Consider the following 22,834-nt stretch of genomic DNA (forward strand, 5'->3'; position numbering starts at 1 on the left):
TCGCGCACAGCTGATAAAGGAATCAAGAGGCACAATTTCTCAGACCCCGTCATCATTCTCGCTCTTTATTTTTCTTTCCCATACACACGCTTCAACAAGCCGTTACCCCTACGTTACGTTATCTTTTGTCAACTGTTTTTACAAGTATAAAATCCTGTTCATAAAACTTCAGGTCCTTTCTTGGATGGCACCCACCTCTTTATCTTTCCAGTTGTGTGTGTGTGTGTATATATATATATATATATATATATATATATATATATATATATATATATATATATATATATATATATATATATATATATATATATATATATATATATATATACTTACAAGGCCACTCTCGTGACGTAGAAAATAATTGACTGTCTCTGAGTGTGAGAATGGTCACCATTTCCTTGAAAATGCGACTCCTACAAGTCTGATATCTCAAAAGACGATGATCATCAGTCGAAAATAAATGAGAGAGAGAGAGAGAGAGAGAGAGAGAGAGAGAGAGAGAGAGAGAGAGAGAGAATCCCTCATGCTGTCGCCAGCTGCACTAAATCAGCCACCACGGCCCAACTTTCTCGGTGACATAAAGGAGCTTTGTACCTCCTCATTCGACTCATTCAGACCTGGTCATTCACCATCGGCGGATGCGATGTCATTCATCACCCTATTCGTCATAATCCGATAAGTGTAAAAAGTTATCCTCAGTGTATAACTTGGAGTGCATACTTATACTCATTAATGAATGCCGCGTGACATGTACGGGAACCATCGTATCCTGCACGCCGGCCTATCAGCAAAGATAACGACACTTATATACACGACGATTTCGTCTTTCGTTTGAGTGAACGTATTTTACGGTGAATGAAAGTATTTGTGCACAGATAATTATTCGAGAACACCGTATTGGGGAACCATCCGCATAATTATTACCCAGGTAAGCTATGGTTGCCGATTGTGGACGCACGCGTCAAGAAAGTGAAAGATTCAAAGTTGCAACCACTCTGAGTTTCGTTTTCTTAGTTAATTCGTTAATAACGAGCAACGAAGAAAACTAAAAGGGCGCATTCGTCAAGCACATGAAAAGTAAAAAAAAACGCAAGTTTTACTTCACAGGAAGATTCAGGCAGTGGCTACCACCAACCTGCCTGATTCCATCTATTCAGTTACCCAGAGCTTCATTTGTGTACAAATAAAAAGTAACCAAACTCTCAACACAGTTAAATAGTATCTTCACTACCGGAATGTCATGCCAACGTCACTGATCTCTTCCCGGTCACTGGATCGACCAACACAACATTATTGCTCTCTTGCTAATAGATTCACAGTTTCCTGAAAGACATTTTAACGTTAGCACTGATGAGGAACGCCGCTCAAGTGTTCGAAAGTCTTTGGTCTACTTTACACATTTTACATAGTAGTATATTTACTATATAATTGTGGATTTTTATTATACATTGCTTTCTTGTTGTGTGTGTGTATATATATATATACATATATACATATATATATATATATATATATATATATATATATATATATATATATACATATATATATATATATATGTATATATGTATATATATGTGTGTGTGTGTGTGTGTGTGTGTGTGTGTGTGTGTAAAGAGAGGCACTGAGGAGCGTGTTCCATGTATAGTGTAGTTAACTAACCAGTACGATGTTTTATTTCCGGGCTAACTCGATGCAGGTCACTTAATATTGAACGCATTTTACTAGTGAGTTTGTTCAGATGAATGCATATAATCAGGTACTAAGTCATATCAGCTGACATGGTTTAAAGTTTAAAACGGTACTGAGAAAAGATGATTATTTTGATGTGTTACTGTCTTTCGTATAGAAACCTAATATTCATTATATAAACAAGTATTCCAGTTTACCCAGAGCGAATATTCTATTATCTTCGTAGCTGTAGCCTAAAACATTAAGATCACAGTACTCGAACCATTCCAGCTTCTGTTGGCGAATAGCCCAAGAAAACATTACCGTGTACAGAAAAAGGATAAGTCATACATCAACAGCGTAGATAAATAGAAAACGAGTAGCGAGAAAGTACTGCTCAATTTCATTTGTCAAGTGGAGCCAATCTAATGAAATCGCTCACAATGACTTCTGCGTCGTTTCTTCTCTCAATATTTATTTATTTATCCAAATCTTACTTACAATAAGAAATTTTAGTATTCACTTTTATTTGCAAAAGAATCACTCAAATAAAACTTATGTCCTTGATCTTTAACAGTTCTGCTATTATGGAATGCAACTTGAATAAAGGCTTTGTGACCTTCGTGCAACTGTGAAGGGAAAAACTGTCCCCAAACACGAATAAAAATTACAAAAAACACACACAGATGTATATACATTTGAAAGTTAAGTATATTATGTATACATACATATATATGTATATATATACATAGGCTATATATATTTAAAAAGTTAAGTATATGTATATATATATATATATATTATATACGTATTTATATAAATATATATATACATATGTATATGTATGCATATATATACAATATATGTATATATATAAGTATATATATATGCATATATACAAATATATATATATATATATATATATATATATATATATATATATATATATATATATATATATATATATATATATAAATATATATATATATATATATATAAATGTAGTTTTAGCTTTCTAAATAAGCTGCTGTGAGGGGATTACAAAATCGCTTCTGACTGCTACAACTCCGTGGGCAGATATGGCCGTACTCATGACAAACTTTTCAATTTTCTCCTGAGAACTTATCATACTGAACCGCTCGTGGACTTACGGCCATTGCGTCCACAAATATATATGAAAGAAACATATTTCTTCGAGAAAGTAGTCATACAAATACATGAATATTAAACGAAAGCTGAAGTGCTCTCTCTCTCTCTCTCTCTCTCTCTCTCTCTCTCTCTCTCTCTCTCTCTCTCTCTCTCTCTCTCTCCTATCGGTTAGTTCACTAAAAAAAAAAAATTATTTGTACACGTCTATTTAGCATTCTTATTTCCAACATCCAAATAAAAATAAATAAATAAATAAATGCAGGAATAGATAAAATGTATATATAAACAAAGAAAGAAAGAAAAAGTCCTATATGCATATATATACTGTACTTATACAGTATGCATGTGCGTGTGTGTGTTTGGGGAGGGTGGCGTGCTGGATCTTGAAAACATATATAATTTGTTTTCTTTTTTTCTTTGCAGACGTACACTGCAATGACGACGTTACGGCCCCACAGGGTCTTATTCATAGGTAAGTTACTAAGCTCCACACTCTTGTTTACAGCAAAGATAAAAGAAAAAAATCACGCGCTGAGATTCCATGACGAGCTCACTAAAAGTTCCATCAAGATCATTTTTGAAAAATGACGGAAGATTAAAATGGGTTTCATTTTCCATCTCTAAATAATGATGAAGGAGTTGGCACGGTGAATAGATTCACCAAAACATGTTGGTAATGGTTGATCCCAAAAATAACAAAGGAGGTGTTTTCTTTAATGTGTCATTCGACTTGCATGAGACCTAACGACAAAAAGTATGGATGTAGACTGTGTTTAGTGTACGATTGTCTTATTAGACCTATGTTGTCGCTAACTCTTCTAGAGACATGCGCTACGGGGGCTTCAACTGTTACTTTGTAATTATGGTTCAGTGTTCCAGTGCATGGTACGTGATATCTTCAATTTTGAGATTTTCCTTTTAGTATAGAAGCACCCTGGGCTCTTACAGACATACATGTATGTTTATAAGACTTTGATTAGAAGCATCCATCATTTTACTGCCAGATCAAGACTAATCAGAAAACTCCCACAAGTGGTGCTGACCGCCCCACCACGCTCCTACACTCTTGCATACAGACACTCTGAGTTTCGGGATTTGAAGTACTTTCCATTCCATTGTCATTGCTGCTCTTCATACTCCTCCAAGGATACCAAAATCAGAAATATTTTTCACCAATATGTCTTCCTCCATTCTCCCCACAAGATGTAGTTACCTAATATTAGAGCTGTCTTTCCAACTATACAAACCCTCTCACCATTTCTTTATTGTACCGTACCTCTACATTTCTCCCCATTTCCTCAATCTTTGCTTTACAGAGGCCTATAATGTGCAAAGTATCTCAATGCATTGCAAGTTTTTTGTTTCACTAATATTCAGTATCCAGACTTTAATTTTTTATTGGTAAGTTGGCTTCAAAGTCACTTCCTGCATTTCATCTGTAGCTTACCAAAACTCCCTTCACTGACCTTCCTCGCCTTCTTTCTACTGCAGTACATCTTCTCTCCTTCTATCTTGATCATCTGTAGCCATTTTCACAACCACACTTAATTCGTTGCTCCATCTTTCTTGCTTTCACTTGTCTTTAAGCTTTAAAACAGAGAACTGTGCTTGCAGGGTATTTAATGAATATTGGCTTTCTTTTCAACAAGGCTATCATTATGATGGTGCTAATTTTTTCTCTGATCCCCTAATTCAGATCTGATCTTTGGGTAAGGTAAGGTCTTTTTTTAATGAAAGGTCTATAATAATAATAATAATAATAATAATAATAATAATAATAAAGGCAGGGGTACAACTATGCCATATTTATACGCTCAAGTGGGCTTGCGGGTAGAAATTTTTGGCTATTTTTGATTGGTTGTCTTAGCTGGGGGGGCTCCTCTTGTTGGCTGGCAGCAGAATGACTCATCCAGGAGAGTTTGACCGACCGATGTAGGCGCTGATTGCCTGGCACCAGTCCCCTGAGTTGTGATCATAGGGATGCGCTGCCTGAAGTAGCAAGTGGCCAAAGGTCTCCTGGGGTATGTTCATTGACGGTTTCCATCGGAGGATAGCGAGGGCCTCCGTTGGTGTAGCCATCAATGCTGGTGTTGGGGGCCACTGCCGTGTTCCCTCATGCAGGTGAACAGCGATCCTCTTGAAGAGTCAAGTCATAGTCATACCAGTGTACGAATGACAGCATCCTTTCACAGGTCACAATATTTGGAGAGGAGTGGTTTACCAAATATTTTGCCCTGAGCTGCCAGGCAGCATCCTTTCTCAGGTCACAATATTAGGAGATTTTTTACCCAATATTTTGCCCTGAGCATCCTTTCTCAGGGCAAAATATTTGGTAAACCACTCCCCTCCAAGTATTGTGACCTGAGTGAAGGATGCTGCCATTCGCTCGTACATTGGTATGACTATGACTCGACTCTCCAAGAGGATTGCTGTTTACCTGCAAGGAGGGGCAGTGCACCAGCACTACATGAGGGAACACGGCAATGGACCCCAACACCAGCAGATCGTAAGGAGCACAAAAATCCTGGAGGGCAGCAACAACTATCGCTGCCTCCTATGTAAGGAGGCCCTAGCCATCCTCCGATGGAAACTGTTGCTGAATGTAACACAGGAGACCCCCTCTAATTCAGGAGAACGGCGAGGCACACCTCTGGAAGAAAAATTTAGTCGCCTGCTACTTCAGGCAGTGCGCCCTATGACCACAGCTCCTAGGACCAATCAACACCTACGGTGGTCAGCCAGACTCTCCCTGATGAGCCATTCTGCTCCAAGCCAATGTAATATTAAACTGACTGCCGATTGAGAAGAGCTCTGAAGGTCGCGCCAGACCTCCTCATTCCTTTCACACCTCCTGTCATGGCACGCAGCTCGCCTTAGAGCAATGAATAGCCTGTGCCCACATAAATCAGTTTAATCTCAACCAACCAGCTGACTAACATGGCGCTCCTTCTGGGCCACCTACCACACCTCGAGAGAGTCATGCTTGGCCAACATTTTTACATATTTTACCCTTGATAGAAGCATACATTAAGCTATATAGCAAAGAACGCAAACATTTTTGCGTTATAAAACAATTTTATCATTGTCTGAGAAATTTGTACCATAGACCCACCCTGTTTCTGCTCCAACATTCACTGTTTTACACATTCTCCAAAACACTGACTTTCGAGTTCAAGAGTGTTTTTTCAAATTATTTCATTTTCCTCATTTTGAGAATAGACAAGCATTATCGTTTAGTTGTCAAGGTTTTTCTGTCGAATGGAGGTAAAATAAAAAAAATAATTGTAAATGATTACAGCGATAAAACTCACTATCATGAACATGAAAATATCTCATTTCATTTCTCATACGTCTGTGGAGCTCCGTCTTCTACTTTAATCATAGAATTTCATTCTCTGTTGCATGATTTGTAAAATTTGATGCCTTGCCCATATATGATGAGAAAATATAGCAGACTGCTATGATAGTATTTTATCAGTTTTGTCTTTCTTTTCACAGCCATCGAACTGCTAGCATGGTCCTGTTTCACGGTATGTATATCATGTAAAAATCCAGTTTGGCTTCCAGCTCAGTACCTGGTAGAATCTAGCTACTGAACTCGGAGAATCTACCTAGAAACGTCTTTTGCTCTTGGGAATTCTGTGCTTAGAAACTTACTTGTTCTATCTCGCTTTATCTAAACTTTCTTTCGACTTTCCTATTGTTTTATCTATAAATTTTGTCCAATTTTAGGCTTGCAGAAGCTCTAATCGATAATTGCTATAAAATTCAAGGACTTAAGAACCCCCATTTCTTGAATGTGACACGTAAATGTATTTACTAAGAGCAAAACCGCCACTGTTATTCTTCAAATTCTGATCTGACCTAAAGATGTTGCCCCTCAGGGGGTTAGCGCTGTTGTTCCTCATGTCTTCAGCTCCTTTCCGGCTGTAGTTGTGCCTACTTCTTATCCTTTTACTCAACCTCTGTTACCATTTCCTTTCTCTCATCTTGCTGTCCAACCTCTCTAACTAGTATTCTCAAGCAACTGAGGGGTTTCCCCTCAGTTTCACCTTTAGATCCTTGTATTTCATCTAATTTGTTTTCTTGACTTTTATCTTCTTCATCAGCACCACTATTCTAAGCTAAGGAGTCAGGTCCCTTGATGTAACTTCCCCAACTGTTTCTCGAAAGTATCTTCCTTCTTTAAATCACCTGTCACTTTACCAAGCTGTCTAATCCCCTGCCTCCCTCTTGACCTTCTCCCTTAACTAGTTCCATCCAAGCCCTCTTCACTCCCTCCCCTTCACTCATCTGTACAACATGTCCATACCATCTCAGTCTCTACTCTCTTATCATATCCGCAAGCCTTACCACTCTTGCCCTTCCCCTAATTTTCTTCACTTTCCAGTCTCTGACACAGCGAGAGCCCCAGAATCACATCAGCATCCTCATTTCTGCTTGCTCCAGCTCCTGTTCCTCCTTCGTCGTTAATGACCATGTTTCTGAACCAAACATCATCACCGGTCTGACTACTGCACATTAGATTTTTATTTTTAGTTTATTTGGCATTCTTTTGTCACACATTACAATTGCCACATCCCTCTATTTCCTTCAAGCTATATTTATCCTATTTTCAACCTGGCTTAAAGTAGATCTGGACTCTTTATCATGCTGTCCAACCACGCCAGTTCCCTCTTTACACTGGCAATGAAGGCAACGGGATGCTTTCATTACCTAAATTTTATGATTCATTCATTCTTCAAGATGTAATGTTGGTACAATATAAGGATGAGCATGGGAAAATGAGCTCTGGAGGTTAGCCAGATTTTGACTTTTAAGCTAAATGATAATACTTTCGTTTCACACAACACGTCACTGACAGGCTTGTCAAGGAACTAAAAGGCAGACACTTGTCAAACATGTTTTCTTTTCTTGCAACAAATTTGATAACGTAAAAATTCTTGGATAAGCATCATGATTACTGTTTAATTACTCTAACAATCCCAAGAAGAGGTTCAGGTGAGCACGGACCAAATGCCTGTTTCTATAACACCTTCTGTAAAAACCTCACTGGTAGACTTGACGTGTGAATGAAAACTTTATCCCTTGAACTGATTATAACTTAATCTAGCATCAGATACCCTTGGCCAACAGCATCATTGCGCTGATATGGCTACAGTAATATTAGAATCTCGAACTATATTTTTCTTAGATTTTTCTGCTTTGTACTAAACTTTACTGCTATGAGCTCAGATGAGTCTTTTCATTGTGCTAATTTTAATACACAATGAAGAGGCTAAAAATTATGTTTTTTGTAGGTCAAGTGAATGCACAATCTTATATGAAGAGGTCTGTTTTCAGATATTTGTCTGTATGGATGTGTGAGTGGTTAGAAATGTCAGTGGGAGAGTGGTACGAGACAATTTATTATTCGTAACAAGCACCATTAGATATACCTTTGGTATATTTCTTAAATATACCTTAGGTATTGATTTACATTAGCTTGAGCATCAACACATTCCTTTGATAATTCTGTCAAGTGGAATAATAAAATTCCTCTTAATGAAAATGACTTTTGTTCATCAGGTTAGCGCACAAGAAGAGGAAGCCGCTTTCAATGCACTGACAGCAGGTAACTATCTGATTGTAGTGTGGTGATAAATAAGTGTTTACGGGAAATGTTGGTATCTGAAATAGAGCTCACGGGCAGAGCTGAGCACAGTCAGCTTGTAATCAAATGACAGCTAGTGGATCCACCATATTCTTTTGTTTATTCTCCATTCTACAGCACTTCACTAACTAGAGGCTTGAATTTGTTTGTATCACAAGGGGTTTAAATGGCTATACAGTACTTTGGTAATCTCTTCATATTTGTTGAGCTCTTTTTTATTAGGAGTTGTTTTATGAAGTATTTGACAAGAAGCTATCCCTCTAGCAACTTCAATAGCACTGTTACATTCAAAGGAGTGTTACATATCCTACACCTGATTTTATGAGCACAGCAAAACTTTTATTAGGCACCTTGTGGTAGTTTTAATTTTCTTTTATTTTCAGCTTCCACCAACTCTTGCCTAATTGCACTGACCCAGTTAGCAGGCACACTCTCTTGTCAAGTCTATATTTACAAAGCTTGCTGCCTTTTCCCATACTGTTCCAATTCTTCCTTTGCTAAGTCTTACCTTCCTCATTTGCTAAGCAGCAATTGTAAAACTGTGTCACTGTTAATAGCACATATTAGCAAAGGATATATTTTGGTGACAGGGCAATGTTTTGCACGAGTAAACTTTAGACTTTTCTGTGTGAACTATTCATAAGAGCGACCAAAAGGCATTTATGTGGTAGTAATACTCACAGCATTCAAATGACATCTTGACTTTCTGAAGAATCCCCCAAAATTTATAGTACAGGATTCAGGATCTATGGATTTTGCAAACTAAGAATTTATTGATGGGGGTTGGTCATAATAGACTTAGTGAAAGGATTTGTAATGATGTATGCTTAATTTCAAAGCAGTTTGGCAAGACAAATTCCTGAAAACTTATGTGAACATGGTGTAGATTTCATTAGGTGATACATGTTGTGCTATTGATGTTTTTAACCAAGTAATGAGACTGTTTCAGGTGCACTGCTTCTTCTGGGTGACAGACATCCTGACAAGAGAAGACAGCCATAAAGTGCTTCAGATCATCAGGTCAGGTACCTGAGACCCATGGTGACCTGAGAAGACGCAGAAAAGCTCTGAACCTAGTGACTGCTTGATTCTAATCTGGAGTCAGTGAAGAATTCTCTAGTCTTCACAACAGAGTCGTGACATTTGGTAGAATAATAATTTTTTTTAGTATCAAGACAAGTACTGACTCAATTGACGATGACCCTTGCATGTTATCCTTCCTTTTATTTACTGGCTTTCATGTATGTCCCTCTCGGCAATTTTCATAGACGGGAATATTTTTAGACCATAACTATTTTAATTTCTCTAAGATTTGTTAGAATTCTCCAAATAAAATTGTGAAGCTTCATCAAGAAAAAGTCATCAGTAAAGCATTTAAGACAGACCTATATTTGCTATGAGGAACTACAGTAGAAATTTGAACAAGACATTTTCAGTGATTCAATCAAAATCTAAAAAGTTATCCCTTTATTCAGACAGATATGTCTCCTCAAAGTTTCTACTGTGGCGTGATTTGAACTTTCCATAATGCTTTCTTTTCTTTTTTCCTTTTTTGTCAAATCATCCTCCAGTGGACATTATTAGGCTTGGTGACCCAGATGATGACATGATAGTTGGTGAAGCTGGCAGCAATTACCCAACATATGCTGAAGTACCCAATACTTCTTTTAGGTCGGTAAAATGATACATTGACAAAGCTTTTGTGCAATAACATTTTATGCATATCTGCTTAACACACATACAATATACAGTATAAATATGCAGTAACTATGTAAGAATTTACAATCAAATTAAATTAATTTTTTTTTTCATATCTAGCTGTGAACAGCAAGGCTCTCCTGGTTATTATGCCGATCAAGATACTCAGTGCCAAGTCTTTCACATTTGTGTCACTCAAGGTCGACGGCTTGAGAAGTTTTCCTTCTTGTGCCCCAATGGAACCATCTTCAATCAACAGTACTTAGTGTGTGTTTGGTGGTATGACTTTGACTGTGGTCAGGCTCCTTCTTTGTATAGCGTTAATGCTGACATCTTTGGTGACACTCCTTCAACTTTTCCCAGCAATTTTCTTGATGATGTCACGGGTACAGCAGCTGCTAGTGCCCCAAGAGGTCGGCCTACTACAGCCAGATTCCCAGTAACAGGAAGTGACCTGCAAGGTGATTTCTCTGACGATGGAATATTACCATTTTCACCCCGAGAAGGTGGAACTGGCAGCAGAGGTGGTTTACCCACTATTGCTAGTGACCCAGATACTAGAGTAGGGCTACCAACTGTTACTAGGGACCAAGGTAGTAGAAGAGGATTAACAACACCAACAGGTGGCCAAGGCACAAGAGGTGGATTACCCAGTTCATCAGGTGACCAAGGCACAAGAGGTGGATTACCCAGTTCATCAGGTGGCCAAGGCACAAGAGGTGGATTACCCAGTTCATCAGGTGGCCAAGGCACAAGAGGTGGATTACCCAGTTCATCAGGTGGCCAAGGCACAAGAGGTGGATTACCCAGTTCATCAGGTGACCAAGGCACAAGAGGTGGATTACCCAGTTCATCAGGTGGCCAAGGCACAAGAGGTGGATTACCCAGTTCATCAGGTGAACAAGGCACTAGGAGGCCACTACCTACTTCAGTGACTGGCCAAGGTACAAAAGTTAAACTACCCTCTGCAGCAATTGATCAAGGTATTGGAGGAGGATTACCTTCTTCTGTAGCTCTCCAAGGTACAGGAGGTGAATTGCCCAGTTCAGAAACTAGTCAAAGTGTTAGAGGTGGAACACAAAACTTAGGAGGATTTCCAAGCACATTTGGGATTCAAAGCAGGCCTGGAATCTCTGGATCCACTCTTGATTCTACACGTAGACCAGGTATATCTGGAGACAGACCAGGAGCTACAGGAATAGAAGCAGGAACCCAAAGTCTATCACAGTTACCTGCTGATGTTAGTAATAGAGGAGGACTTTCCAGTTTTGTGGAGGGATCATCCATTACTCCTGGGTTTGGAATAAGTCAACCAGGTACCTCAGGGACGCCCACTGCTTCAAGAATTAGGCCTACAGCTGCAGGAGTTTCTTCAGGTGGAATAACAGGCATTGATGAAGGACAGCTAGTAGATCTAGGTAGTAGAACTAGTGAAGCATTAGGAACAAGTGCAGCAGGTGGATTTACTGGTTTACCAAGTAGAAGTAGTCCAACAGGGGGATCCAGTGCAGTGTTTGGGAGACCTGGTACATCAGAAAATTTCATTGATACTGATCCAGGATTTCCTCCTTTTACAACAGATATATCTGATAATCAAGGATTAGTTGATTCAGGAATCACACCTGTAGGACCAGGAGGATTTACCCCTTTTACTGATGGGTTAGGTTCAACAAGGCTCTCTGACCAAATTAGTGAACCTGGAGCAACAAGTGGAGTTGTTGGTTTACCAGGCAGGCCAGGTACAGCTGAAGATCTTATTAGACCATCCAGTAAACCTGAGTTAACAGGATTTGTTAGCTCATTGGCCAGCCCTGCAGCAGTTGGAGGAAAACCTGGTACTGCAGGGATAAGTTCTGATTCATCAAGTGTACCTAGTACAACTGGAGGATTTGTTAGCTCATTAGGTACCCCTGGCATAACAGGAGGACTTACTAGCTCTCCGGATGATCCTTCCTCAACTGGGGAATATATTAGTTCAGAAGATAGACCAGGTACAACAGGTGGAATCACTGATTCATCAGACAGGCCTGTTTTAGTAGGAGACAGGATATTGCCATCAGACGATGCACCTGGTACTATTGCAGGATTCCTTGGTTCAGCAGCTGCCCCTGGAGTAGACCTAGGAGCTGCTGAGGGAATTTTTGATCCTGCAAGTGGACAAGGGATATCCGATTTCACATCTTTAGTTGCCAGACCAGAAATAACTGATGTATTAATCTCTCCTGCAAGTGAACCTCTTTCACAAAGCGTATCAACAAGTTTTCCAACTGAAACATTAACTTCAGCAGGAATACCAGATGGAACGTTATTACCTTTGTCAGGAAAGCCAACAATTACTCCAGGGCAAACCTTCTCAGGGACTGACTCTGAAAGTTCTCCAAGTGTAAGTGACAGTTTTTCAGGTGATACAGAAAGTATTATTAACCAGTTTGACACAGCAGGGAGAATTACAACGCCAGGTATTGGTGATACACAGACCACTTCCTTTGGTGTATCAGGCAGCCAGGGAGCTTCAACTGCGGGTCCTCCATTAGGTAGTTTGTTTGAAACATTCCCAAGTCTGCCAGAAGACCCAGCACGTGGGACTTTAGGCATTCAAGTTGATGCAGAGAGTACTATTAGTGGAACAGGAACTGGGCAGTATGATCAGCCACAAGATGCTGTTAGTCAAGGTACATTCCAGGATCAAGGACTATTCTCAACTCAGCAAGGACTAACTAGACCACAGCTTTTCCAAGGTCAAGACGGATCTATCTTGCAACAGACAGATCCCACCCAGGTGTCAGGTACAGGACTTGATCAAGATGGCTTTAGCATTACTCAGGGTACACTTAGTCAAGATCAGACATATAATGAACAACTTCAGGGTCAAGGTCCTACTCCAGGATTGGCAGACTCAACTGGTATAGTATCAGGCCAAGTGAATGAAGACCAAATTCAAACACTGGGTAATTTTGTGCAGGGTCAGGGACAAGTAGATCCTTCTACAGAAAGGCAGGTTAACCAGGGCTATAGTTATCCAGTTCCTTCAGATAGTTTAACTCCAGGTTTAGAAATTAGTACTGCAACAGGATCACAAAGCACAGGCCATGGAAATGTTATTCTGATTACTGAAGATCAAGGTAACTCGTTCTCTATTCAACATAATACACAGGGTTCAGAAAGAAATGGTTTCAAAGGCATAGGTAATATTGATGATAATAGTAATGTCTTGATTTCACAAGGAACTTTAGCTGATCAATCATTCCAGAATAATGCTGAATATCAGACTTCTCAGGTAACAGAAAATACATTTTTGAATAATAATAATTTTGGCAGTACAACATTTATAGCTGATAATTTATCTTCTACTGTTAATCAGAATCGGCCCACGAGTAACACTGTCAATCTAGTTTCTGAAGGTGGGCAATCTTTACAAGAATATAATTATAATGGCCTATCAGTAGATAATGTACCTTTGTTGAATTCCATCTCAGTCAATGAAGACCAGACTCTTGGCCAGCCAGGATCCCAGTCATTTTCACAAATTTCAAATACACTTTCTGTCAATGTCGCCTCAGGAGTTGGCTCTGTAGATAGTCCCACTGGTATTACTCGGCAGTATAGCCCTCCATCTATAGAGTTTTCTACTTCAGGACTTGGCTTACATGGAAATGAGTTAGGAAGCATAGCTCAAAAACCTCTGAATGGGATATCAGTAAATAATCTACCATCTACATCACCTGTATTATTAACAGATAGCCTTAAACAAGAAGTTGTGGCTCCTGTATCTCATGCCAAACCAACATCTAGTTTCAGTAGCCCACGGGATAGTGTGTCTGCTATTGATGTAGCAGCTCTGCAGCAAGGGTACTTACCTCCTGCAAATGAAATCTCTCTAAACTCCTTTGTGCCCTCAACTGGACTTAGCCTACCTTCTAGTCTCCCCCTCAGTTCAACATTGTTAAATCTTCCTTCTGCATCGCCCTTTGGACCATCAGACTCGACATCATTTGGATCACAAGGATCACAAGCTTTGTCATCATCTGCAACAAGTTCACATGATTCATCATCATCAACATCTTCACAGGGATCATATTCATCCTCTTCATCAGGATTAACTTTTCCTTCAAATGCTAATCAGTTTTCCTCTGTAGGAACCAGTTCTTTCAGTTTCCCCTCAGTATCCCAGTCCTCTAGTGCACCAACAGTTTTCTCCTTTACTAGCACATCCACAGGATCTTCATCTTCCCCTACCTTGTCCTCAGATTCACAAGTATCATCTACTGGTTCCCAGATATTTTCATCTCTTTTGCCAACATCATCACAAGGTAATGCTAACATCAACATTGGAGAAGTTTCATCTCCTCTCAGTTTGGGATATCTCCCTCCTGTTGGAGACTCCAGAAGAAATATACGTCAAATAGAGCATGGACAAAGCAAAATTTATGTTACCCCAGTACCAAACAAGGACCAAAGGCAGGTTGTTTCTGAGCAGCGGTCCAATGGTGGCAGAGCTTTTAGACCATCCCTGCTATTTAAAAATGATGACACTTCAGAGTTTCGGCCAAAATCCTCATCAAATCGTTTTGGGCGGATCTTCTTCCCCTCAGGTCGACGGACTGATGGACTTCCTATTACATATGTAGATAATACAAGGAGATCTTTTGTAGCGACTTCTAGTTCTCCATTTAATCCTTATAATAAATACAGTCTCACATGGAAGTCTTAGAGACTGGCCATACTGGATGTGCCTGAAAAAATAACGTCAAGTCTAACAGACTGGACTTAAGAATTAGACGACAGTTGAAGTCGTATTTTGGTGCGATTAGGTTAAGCTAATTGTTAGTCGTGTGTCAAAGTCTAACCCAAGAAGACAGTGCTGTGCACTGTTGTTGTACCAAGTCTTTCAAGACAAAGGTTTTGAATCTGTCTTAAGGTTCTAACTATAAATTTACTTTTAAATGAATCCGTCAGTTGTGATTAAGTCAATGGATGTAACCTTAAGGAAGAGAGAAACATTTGTCTACAGCTATCAATAAATTATTAACAAATACCCTATTCATAAAATCGTACTCACAGCAGGCTAGTGAGATTTGTTTTGTGTGTTATTGTTGTTATTGTTAGCATACATGTTCTTATGTATTATAATTAATTACTTAATATATGAAAATAAATTTCATAAATCGATTTTTTTTCCTTTTCTGCATACCATTAGGTTATTCTTTAAATTAAGAAATCCTGAGAAAACATATTAAACTCAAGTCACTCAGGATCAGAATTAGTTTCATTGAGTTTCTGTGTTATATTCAAAAGGATGGTTTTGCCCTGGCAACATGCAACATGTAAAGGGCTGGATAATGAATACTGACTAACACAAAAAAATAGAACACTAAGAGCATTGTCATGTACATCACAAACTCCAGCTTGAAGAAGAAATGTGCTAGAGAAAGATCCTAGCAAAAAATGCATATTCATTCAGAGAAAGAACTACATCAAAAATAACTGAGATTAAGATAAAGTATGGTATTTGTGTGAACCATTCTAGAAAAGAAAGCATTAGTTCTCATTCGTAATTCTTAAATCCCACCTTCTGTCTTTTTTTTTTTTTTCAGAACACCACAGTAAATAATTTCACACTTTGCCGGATTTAGAAGTAGTCATTTTCATACCGATTCGTTCATGGTCGACTAAATAAGCCAGATGCGACTGTAGGAAAGTCTCCAGATTACAACTAATTTCCACCAAGCATGCACAGGAGGCAAAAGAAACTCTCGGTCCCACACACTTTGCCCGGCACATGACTAGTGTTCCTCTTTTCTATGCAGGGATGTGGGCGTAATGGAAGCAGTTGGACTTGTGATCATCATCATTTGAAACCTTCATGATTTATTCATGTGATACCCATCAATGTTTAGTAATAGGTTTGAAAACCTAGCGGTTCAGGATGACAAATTAGGTTTGGATCTTTCTGCCAGGTTCTTAACTCAATGAGTGCTGTTCACGGGCCCATGAATCGGTGAAAACTTATTTCTCATGTCATAAATAGAGAAAATCGTACATTTGCTGAAGGCCTCCCCCACTCCTTAAACACCTTCACAGCCTGTTTGTGGGTGTAAGCGGCATTACCAACATTTCCGTGAGGCTGCACAGCATTGCCAACCATCGGAGAGCAGTTTTTTCAAATTTTTTGAAATTTATATACACATGTCTTTGGGCCTTGGTCTCTGGTCCAGATGTCTCAGATAATGTCGAGTTCCAGATAAAGATGATCCGGATAATTAAGGGATTATTGTACATAGTTGCTCTGTCTTTTTGTTACCTTGATATTAACATTACTGAAGTAAACAGTATCTAAATTTTCAGCAGATTTTTTTCTTAAACAAAGATATGGCTTAGCTATGAATAAGGAAGGCAGTGAGTCAGAGGAAAATATAAAGTTATAAGTGCTTAATTTGCAATTTAAGTGCTCAATCATTAATGAAAATGAATTAAGTATCACTTAATGCAATCATGTTTTTTGTAAGCTTTCTAAAAGGTGCAGGGATGCATAAGCACTCATGTTTTTTGTAAGCTTTCTCGCTATTGGCAGAAATGTACGTCATTCTAAATATTTATTTTTGATGGCTGATAGACACAGGTTATAAACATGTTGTATGCTAATTGGCTACATACAGAAAGTATCACTGTACTTGGTAATAAAGACTGTTTTCCTTCCTCATGGTTGATTAGTCACTTGCTTGAGCTGTTCAGAGTGATTGCTTTCTTGATGCTATTTCCTGAGCATGTGACTTTCATTGCAGTTCCTGCTTGTGTTATGTGTAGGGCTGTGCATTATGTGTATGGTCCCACCTCATCCTAAGAGGACAAGGGAGGTGTTGACCTTTCAACAAAAATTAGAAATTGTTTAGAGGATGGAGCAAGGTTGGTCCAGGTCATGTACAATGGAGGAGTATGGCATTGCTTGGCAAACCTTGCATCAACCACCATGGTAGTTAGCCCAGCCACCTGGAGTACACAATAGCCCCGACTTTGGCCCTTTATAACTATGGAAATATTCAGCTGACCAGGATGAAACTCTGGCTTTAGAGGTTTCCCACTAAGTTCTCTAATCGTGCCAAATTTCATCGAAATCTGTTAAGCCATTCCAGAGATCCAGATATCGATTCTTGGCGCTCAGGGGATGTGGTATGGGTTGGGTGGGTGAATGTGTGATGGACCTAACATATTTGTGAAGCAATAACGGTGAAAGATACAGTCATAATACTTAGTTTTTCTGAAAGCTCATATTCTGGAGGGGTGCCTTCCGGGTTTGTTTTTTGAAATAATGAATTTTAAAGTTACAGTGGGCCATTCAAATTAGCCACCAAAATTCAAATTTCCTGATGCTTAGTTATGGACTGCTCACAACATTAGAAGAGACACTATTTTCTTAATATGTGTGAATAGGAAGTGGTGTTAGGAGAAGCTGGCTGACTTACTGTCAATCACAGGCTAAAAAGTGATGAAATCACAAGAGGAGTAGTAAAGCCCAGCCACAAGAGACAAATATGGAGGTCGGGGGATAGAAAGGAAGGGGTAGGGCGTAGGGCTTTACTCTGCAACCTGATAAATTATAATGAAAGCAAAAAGCAGAAGTAGGAGTCTTTTCTCAGTCAGTATAGAAAGTGTGTCATTATAATACGAACAACGCCAACCATACCTGAAGAGATACACACTGGCACTTCTTCAAGCAATACATTTTGAAGACATATTGCAGAGGAATCTACTCAGAATCATGCAATCATATAAACACAACTCTTCTTTGTGGGGAACAACTTTCTTTCTTTTTTTTTCTTGGTCAAAATCTACCAGATCAAAAGATTTCTCTACATGAAATCTTTTAGAATCTGTAATTATACAGCTTACTTCCAGCTGTACAACCTTACCCCTGGAATGTATTATTTGGACCCCTGTATTAGTAAAATGTTCAAGAATGATCGTAAAGATAAAACCACTGACTTAATTACTAAATAGTTACCTTATATATATTTTCTATGTATTCATGTTTAATAGTTTTTTTTTGAAAATGTTCATTTTGCAGAATTGTTATTGTTTACCAAAAGGAGAATATATTAGTGCCATACTTTTATAAATATGTAGTCAGCTTATTCATTCCAAGGTAATTTTTGGTGGTTAGTCTTTTCCCCTGGATGATCCTTTAATTGACTCCTTCCTGCTTTTGAGCCAGTTAGGCCTAATCTTTTGTAAAATCTCAAAGATTTACCTTTGTTTTGGTTCAGGTCCAGGTGCATCTGTTCCTTTCTAATCCCCATCCTCAGGGATATCTGTATGTCATCTGTCAATTATGCGAGCTTTCTTGTACTTACTTTTATATGTTTCGCTTCAGTCTGCTAGTAAAAGACTGTTGTTTCAGTTTTCGTCCGTGGTATTTGCCTTTATTTATACATTCATCATGTTCCATATCTTCGTGATTTATATATATATATATATATATATATATATATATATGAACTTTTTTATCATACCGTGATTTATATACAATATGATATACAAATGTCGCTTAATATCAAATTCATATACCTTGATAGCTCAGTGGTAGAACGTTAACTGGAGTTGCTGGATGTGTTTATATCAATCATGACCCGGCAGTACAAATCCATTTATCTCTTATAAATTCACTCTTTGGTGATAATTCCCGAGTAGCATGAATTTGATATTGCTGGATTTGTGTTCTGATTGTATGTATGTGATGTATATAATCCATTTATATATATAAATTCCCCTTTGTGTGATAATTCCGTGTAGTGTGAATTTGATATTAGTGTTTGTATTATATATATTATATATATGTGTATGTGTGTATATATATATATATATATATATATATATATATATATATATATATATATATATATATATATATATATATATAAGTTGAAGGACCTTTACAAACGCCATTTCCACGACCAAAGCAATATCTTTCAATCAAAAATCCTATATATATATATATATATATATATATATATATATATATATATATATATATATATATATATATATATATATATATATATATATATATATATATATATATATATAACTTAACTTTCAGCATTAGCTATTTTGCCACTAGTTGTGTGGTTGCAAAAAGTCCTTGCAAAAAATCAACATATTTCACTTAAGCTGTTTGTCTCAGGGGTGAGCAGTGATGCATATGGAACATAATATTACAGGTATTCTAAGAAAGAAAATTTGGTATACGAGAGATAAGAAAAATCCTTACAGAGTGAACGGATTTGAAGAGAACTTACAAATTTTTATTAGTATTTATTCAGATCTGAAATAAAAATGTTCGATCATTATGATCTGAAAGTACTAATAAAATCAGTCTTTGAGCATGTGTGCATACATTCATGATTCCTTAAGTATATGTATACGGATATAAATTCACAGAATACTTACAGTGTATAAGAAGCCATTTCCTTCTTTCCAAAATGAAGGAAGTGACTGCCTTCACCGTCAGCAAGCCAAACAAAAAGGAAAGTAAAAACCTCTGTGTACGACGGCTCCATTCCTATGGCTTCTTCTGCCTTTAATGAGATCAGTACAGCAATGGAGGAGTAGCTGTTCAGGTATAAATGTGCGCGCAGAGAAAACCTGGTCATTCAGATTCACACGGAGCCTTCTCTGACCCCGTTCGACTTTGCAAGCCGAGCTCTCGCCTCCAAACTCTTTCCATGGTTAACGCAGTCAAGGTCTTCAAAAAGACAGCCCCTAATGGTAAGGCTAACAGCGAAGTTTCTTGTAAAGAATCTCTCTGTTCATTTCTTCAGTTCGATAACCAGACACCATTTGCAGAGAGGGAACTCGATGTCATTGCAAACTGATCTTTTATTCATTAACACCTGCCGACACCAGAACCCGGAATAATAAGCAAATTCATCGGCACATTTACTTTAGAGACTGACGCTGTTCCCATCATGATCTTTAATCAAATTCAGTCATTATAATACATAAATGGAAATGTTTTCTGTGTGACTTGTAACCGTTGATAGCTTAGTCTCTTTGTTGAATTCAATGTTTTTATATTGTTACCAAATTAACGATAATTTCAAGGTGGTTTCTTACGTCAAAATGTTTGATCAAAATTCGTTTGATTTCCAAAAATATCATGGTTTTGGTGAAGGAAAATTAATAATGTATTGCTTTTTAGTCTTTTCGTTGAATTCATTGTCTTTATATTGTTAGCAAATTAACGATCATTTCAAGTTGGTTTCCTTACGTCAAAATGTTTTATCAAAATTCGTTTGATTTCCAAAAATATCGTGGTTTTGATGAAGGAAAATTAATAGTGTATTGCTTCTGTAGGCCAAAATATTCAAAACATAAACAAAATTCTCTCTCTCGTTCTGTCTCTCATAAACAATCGTTTCACCATCCAACGGAAGCTACAGAGCATTTTGTTGTCTGACGATTAGTTGGCATAGCATCAACAAGTGCTATACCCTTACTGAAGGATTTTAAGAATACTTAGTAGGGTAGCTTGCAGTTTCCCCAACGAGCTGCCGGAAGACCAACTTGGATTGAATATTTTCGTGATCGAAGTAAATCTAATCATGATAAAAACTAAAGATTCTTTTGTTAGAACATCATGTATAGTTATTGAGACTGAAAAATTTGGATGACGTTCGCTTGCTTAGTCATTTCTTAGTCATTTGCACGCTCTAGTTCAGAAATTTCAGCTTCCTACGATAGTAATTTTACTTTCGAACCTATACGCATCTCCAAATCGACCTTTGATTACCGTTAGATATAACTTTGAAATCCAAATACTTGCATTATGAACTGAAACATTGCAAACATTATGTATTTACCGCAATCCCGACTGGAATAGACAAATTGGTGTCACTGATTATATATAAAATCCTCTACGCGTGCACTTTGACATTCCTCTTTACATTCATCCTTTCTTGTGTTGCACAGGTAAGGTCACAGCGTACCTAAACCAGCGGGACTTCATTGACCGCATCAACCACACCTCCCCTGTGAACGGTGTGGTGGTTGTGGACAATGACTACCTGCGAGGAAGGAGGGTCTTCGCGCGCGTGGCGGTCACGTACCGCTACGGGCGCGAAGAGGATGAAGTCATGGGACTCCATTTCAGCAAGGAAATGGTTCTCGTTAACACCCCAGTTGAAATGAACAACTCAGATGGGGAAGTCACTGAAGTCCAAGAGAGGCTCCTCAAGAAGCTTGGGGCCAATGCCCATGCTTTCAGTGTCTCTCTGCCTGAAAATGCCCCCTGCTCTGTGAACTTGGACAATGGAGATGAGGCATCTGTAAGTAAACTCTAATGATTTCTAGCATTAATTGCAAAGAATGTCATGATATAACAGTTAATTTTTTTAACAAATGTAATGGCATCTGGCACAAGAGTCAAATGGATTTAAATCCATATTAATAAGAGCAATGAAATATAAACAGTGTTCGATAATGAATATTTCATTTTATTTCAACAGAGTCAGCCTCTCGGTGTGATCTACGACCTGAAGCTGTACGTGGCTGATAACAAGGAAGAGCGCCCCCACAAGCGTAATTCCGTCAGCTTCGCTGTCCGAAAGGTCCAGTTTGCATCTATGGAGCCTAGCTCTCGCCAGCCTTCTACCTTGGTGAGCAAGAGCTTCACTCTTTCTCCTGGGAAGCTTAACTTGGAAGTCAGCTTGGACCGTGATCTTTACCTTCATGGTCAGCCAATCACGGCTAAGCTTAACATCAACAATGCTTCCAAGAAAACGGTGAAGAACGTCAAGTGTCAAGTGGTCCAACATGTTGAGGTAACAATGACGAACAACATGTTCAGCCGTGTTGTGGCCAGTCTCGAGTCTCGTGAAGGATGCCCAATCACTCCCGGTGCTCATTTCACCAAGAACTTCTCCATCACCCCTCTTGCCTCTTCTAACAAAAGACGATATGGAATCGCCCTGGATGGTCAGATGAAGGATACAGATGCTAATTTGGCATCTTCAACATTGGTGGCGGCCGGTAAGAATGTCAATGACGCTTTGGGCATAGTCGTGTCCTACTCTCTCCGTGTGAAGCTGAATTGTGGTGCCATTGGAGGCGAACTGACTGCAGACCTTCCCTTCAAGTTGATGCATCCAGATCCCAGTGCCAGCAAGGCTGTACTCCGTAAACTCCAATCCACTGATATCGAATTCGAGGAATTTAGCCGCATAAGGCGCGGACAATCTGTTGCAGACGAGTAAGAAAAAACTCAAAACGTATCAAGAAAAAAAAACGAAAAAATGAAAAAAAATTTCGAGCTTCATCACCCATCTTGAGTTTAATTGTTTCTCGTTTTTGCTAAGTTGTCCCCGATTGGCTTATATTTTCATTATGTTTGATTAACTATCTTTTGTGTTACTTTCATTAGTTTATAGTCTTATATTTATTTATCTAAAAAAACATACTCCTTAAATGCGGCATTTTCTTATAAAGCCTTAAATTCTAATATACAGAAATGAGCAAGTTATGCTTGTGGCAATTGTCTAATCATATGAAAAATTTAAAAAACTCAGAAACGACACTTGTCTCTTCATGCTGAAGGAATTTAGAATTTAGACTGGAGTTTTAAGTCCTTGATATACCAATGAGTTATATGATGCCATCAAAACTGAACAA

The 22,834-nt window shown here is 38.4% G+C and overlaps 2 protein-coding genes across 4 annotated transcripts in view; both read left to right on the plus strand.

Moving 5' to 3' along the window:
* The window catches only part of LOC136848985 (serine-rich adhesin for platelets-like), a 118,021-nt gene extending 102,681 nt beyond the window's left edge, over window positions 1–15,340 (plus strand). For 2 of the 3 annotated variants that reach the window (XM_067121796.1, XM_067121795.1), the window contains exons 2-6: window positions 3,244–3,292; window positions 6,319–6,350; window positions 8,389–8,434; window positions 10,045–10,144; window positions 10,292–15,340. In XM_067121796.1, coding sequence (XP_066977897.1) covers window positions 3,256–3,292; window positions 6,319–6,350; window positions 8,389–8,434; window positions 10,045–10,144; window positions 10,292–14,882 — 4,806 coding nt within the window. In that variant the 5' untranslated portion in view covers window positions 3,244–3,255 and the 3' untranslated portion in view covers window positions 14,883–15,340. Of the gene's footprint in view, window positions 1–798; window positions 929–3,243; window positions 3,293–6,318; window positions 6,351–8,388; window positions 8,435–10,044; window positions 10,145–10,291 lie in introns of those variants that run through there. The other variant, XM_067121797.1, reaches the window with a different exon arrangement.
* A 4,436-nt stretch (window positions 15,341–19,776) lies between these two features.
* On the plus strand, window positions 19,777–22,631 carry LOC136848987 (arrestin homolog). The gene is made up of 3 exons (XM_067121799.1): window positions 19,777–19,933; window positions 21,137–21,492; window positions 21,673–22,631. Exons 1-3 carry the CDS (start codon window positions 19,792–19,794, stop codon window positions 22,417–22,419), a joined length of 1,245 nt encoding a protein of 414 aa, XP_066977900.1. The 5' UTR covers window positions 19,777–19,791; the 3' UTR covers window positions 22,420–22,631.
* Window positions 22,632–22,834: the final 203 nt, after the last annotated feature.

The sequence above is a fragment of the Macrobrachium rosenbergii genome, chromosome 20 (genome assembly GCF_040412425.1).
Source record: "Macrobrachium rosenbergii isolate ZJJX-2024 chromosome 20, ASM4041242v1, whole genome shotgun sequence".
NCBI lineage: Eukaryota > Metazoa > Arthropoda > Malacostraca > Decapoda > Palaemonidae > Macrobrachium > Macrobrachium rosenbergii.

Coding starts and splice junctions, on each gene's coding strand:
- LOC136848987 (XM_067121799.1), top strand. CDS start 19,792: ATGTGCGCGCAGAGAAAACCTGGTCATTCAGATTCACACGGAGCCTTC. Junction 19,934..21,136: donor CAAAAAGACAGCCCCTAATG/GTAAGGCTAACA, acceptor TGTGTTGCACAG/GTAAGGTCACAGCGTACCTA. Junction 21,493..21,672: donor ACAATGGAGATGAGGCATCT/GTAAGTAAACTC, acceptor TTATTTCAACAG/AGTCAGCCTCTCGGTGTGAT.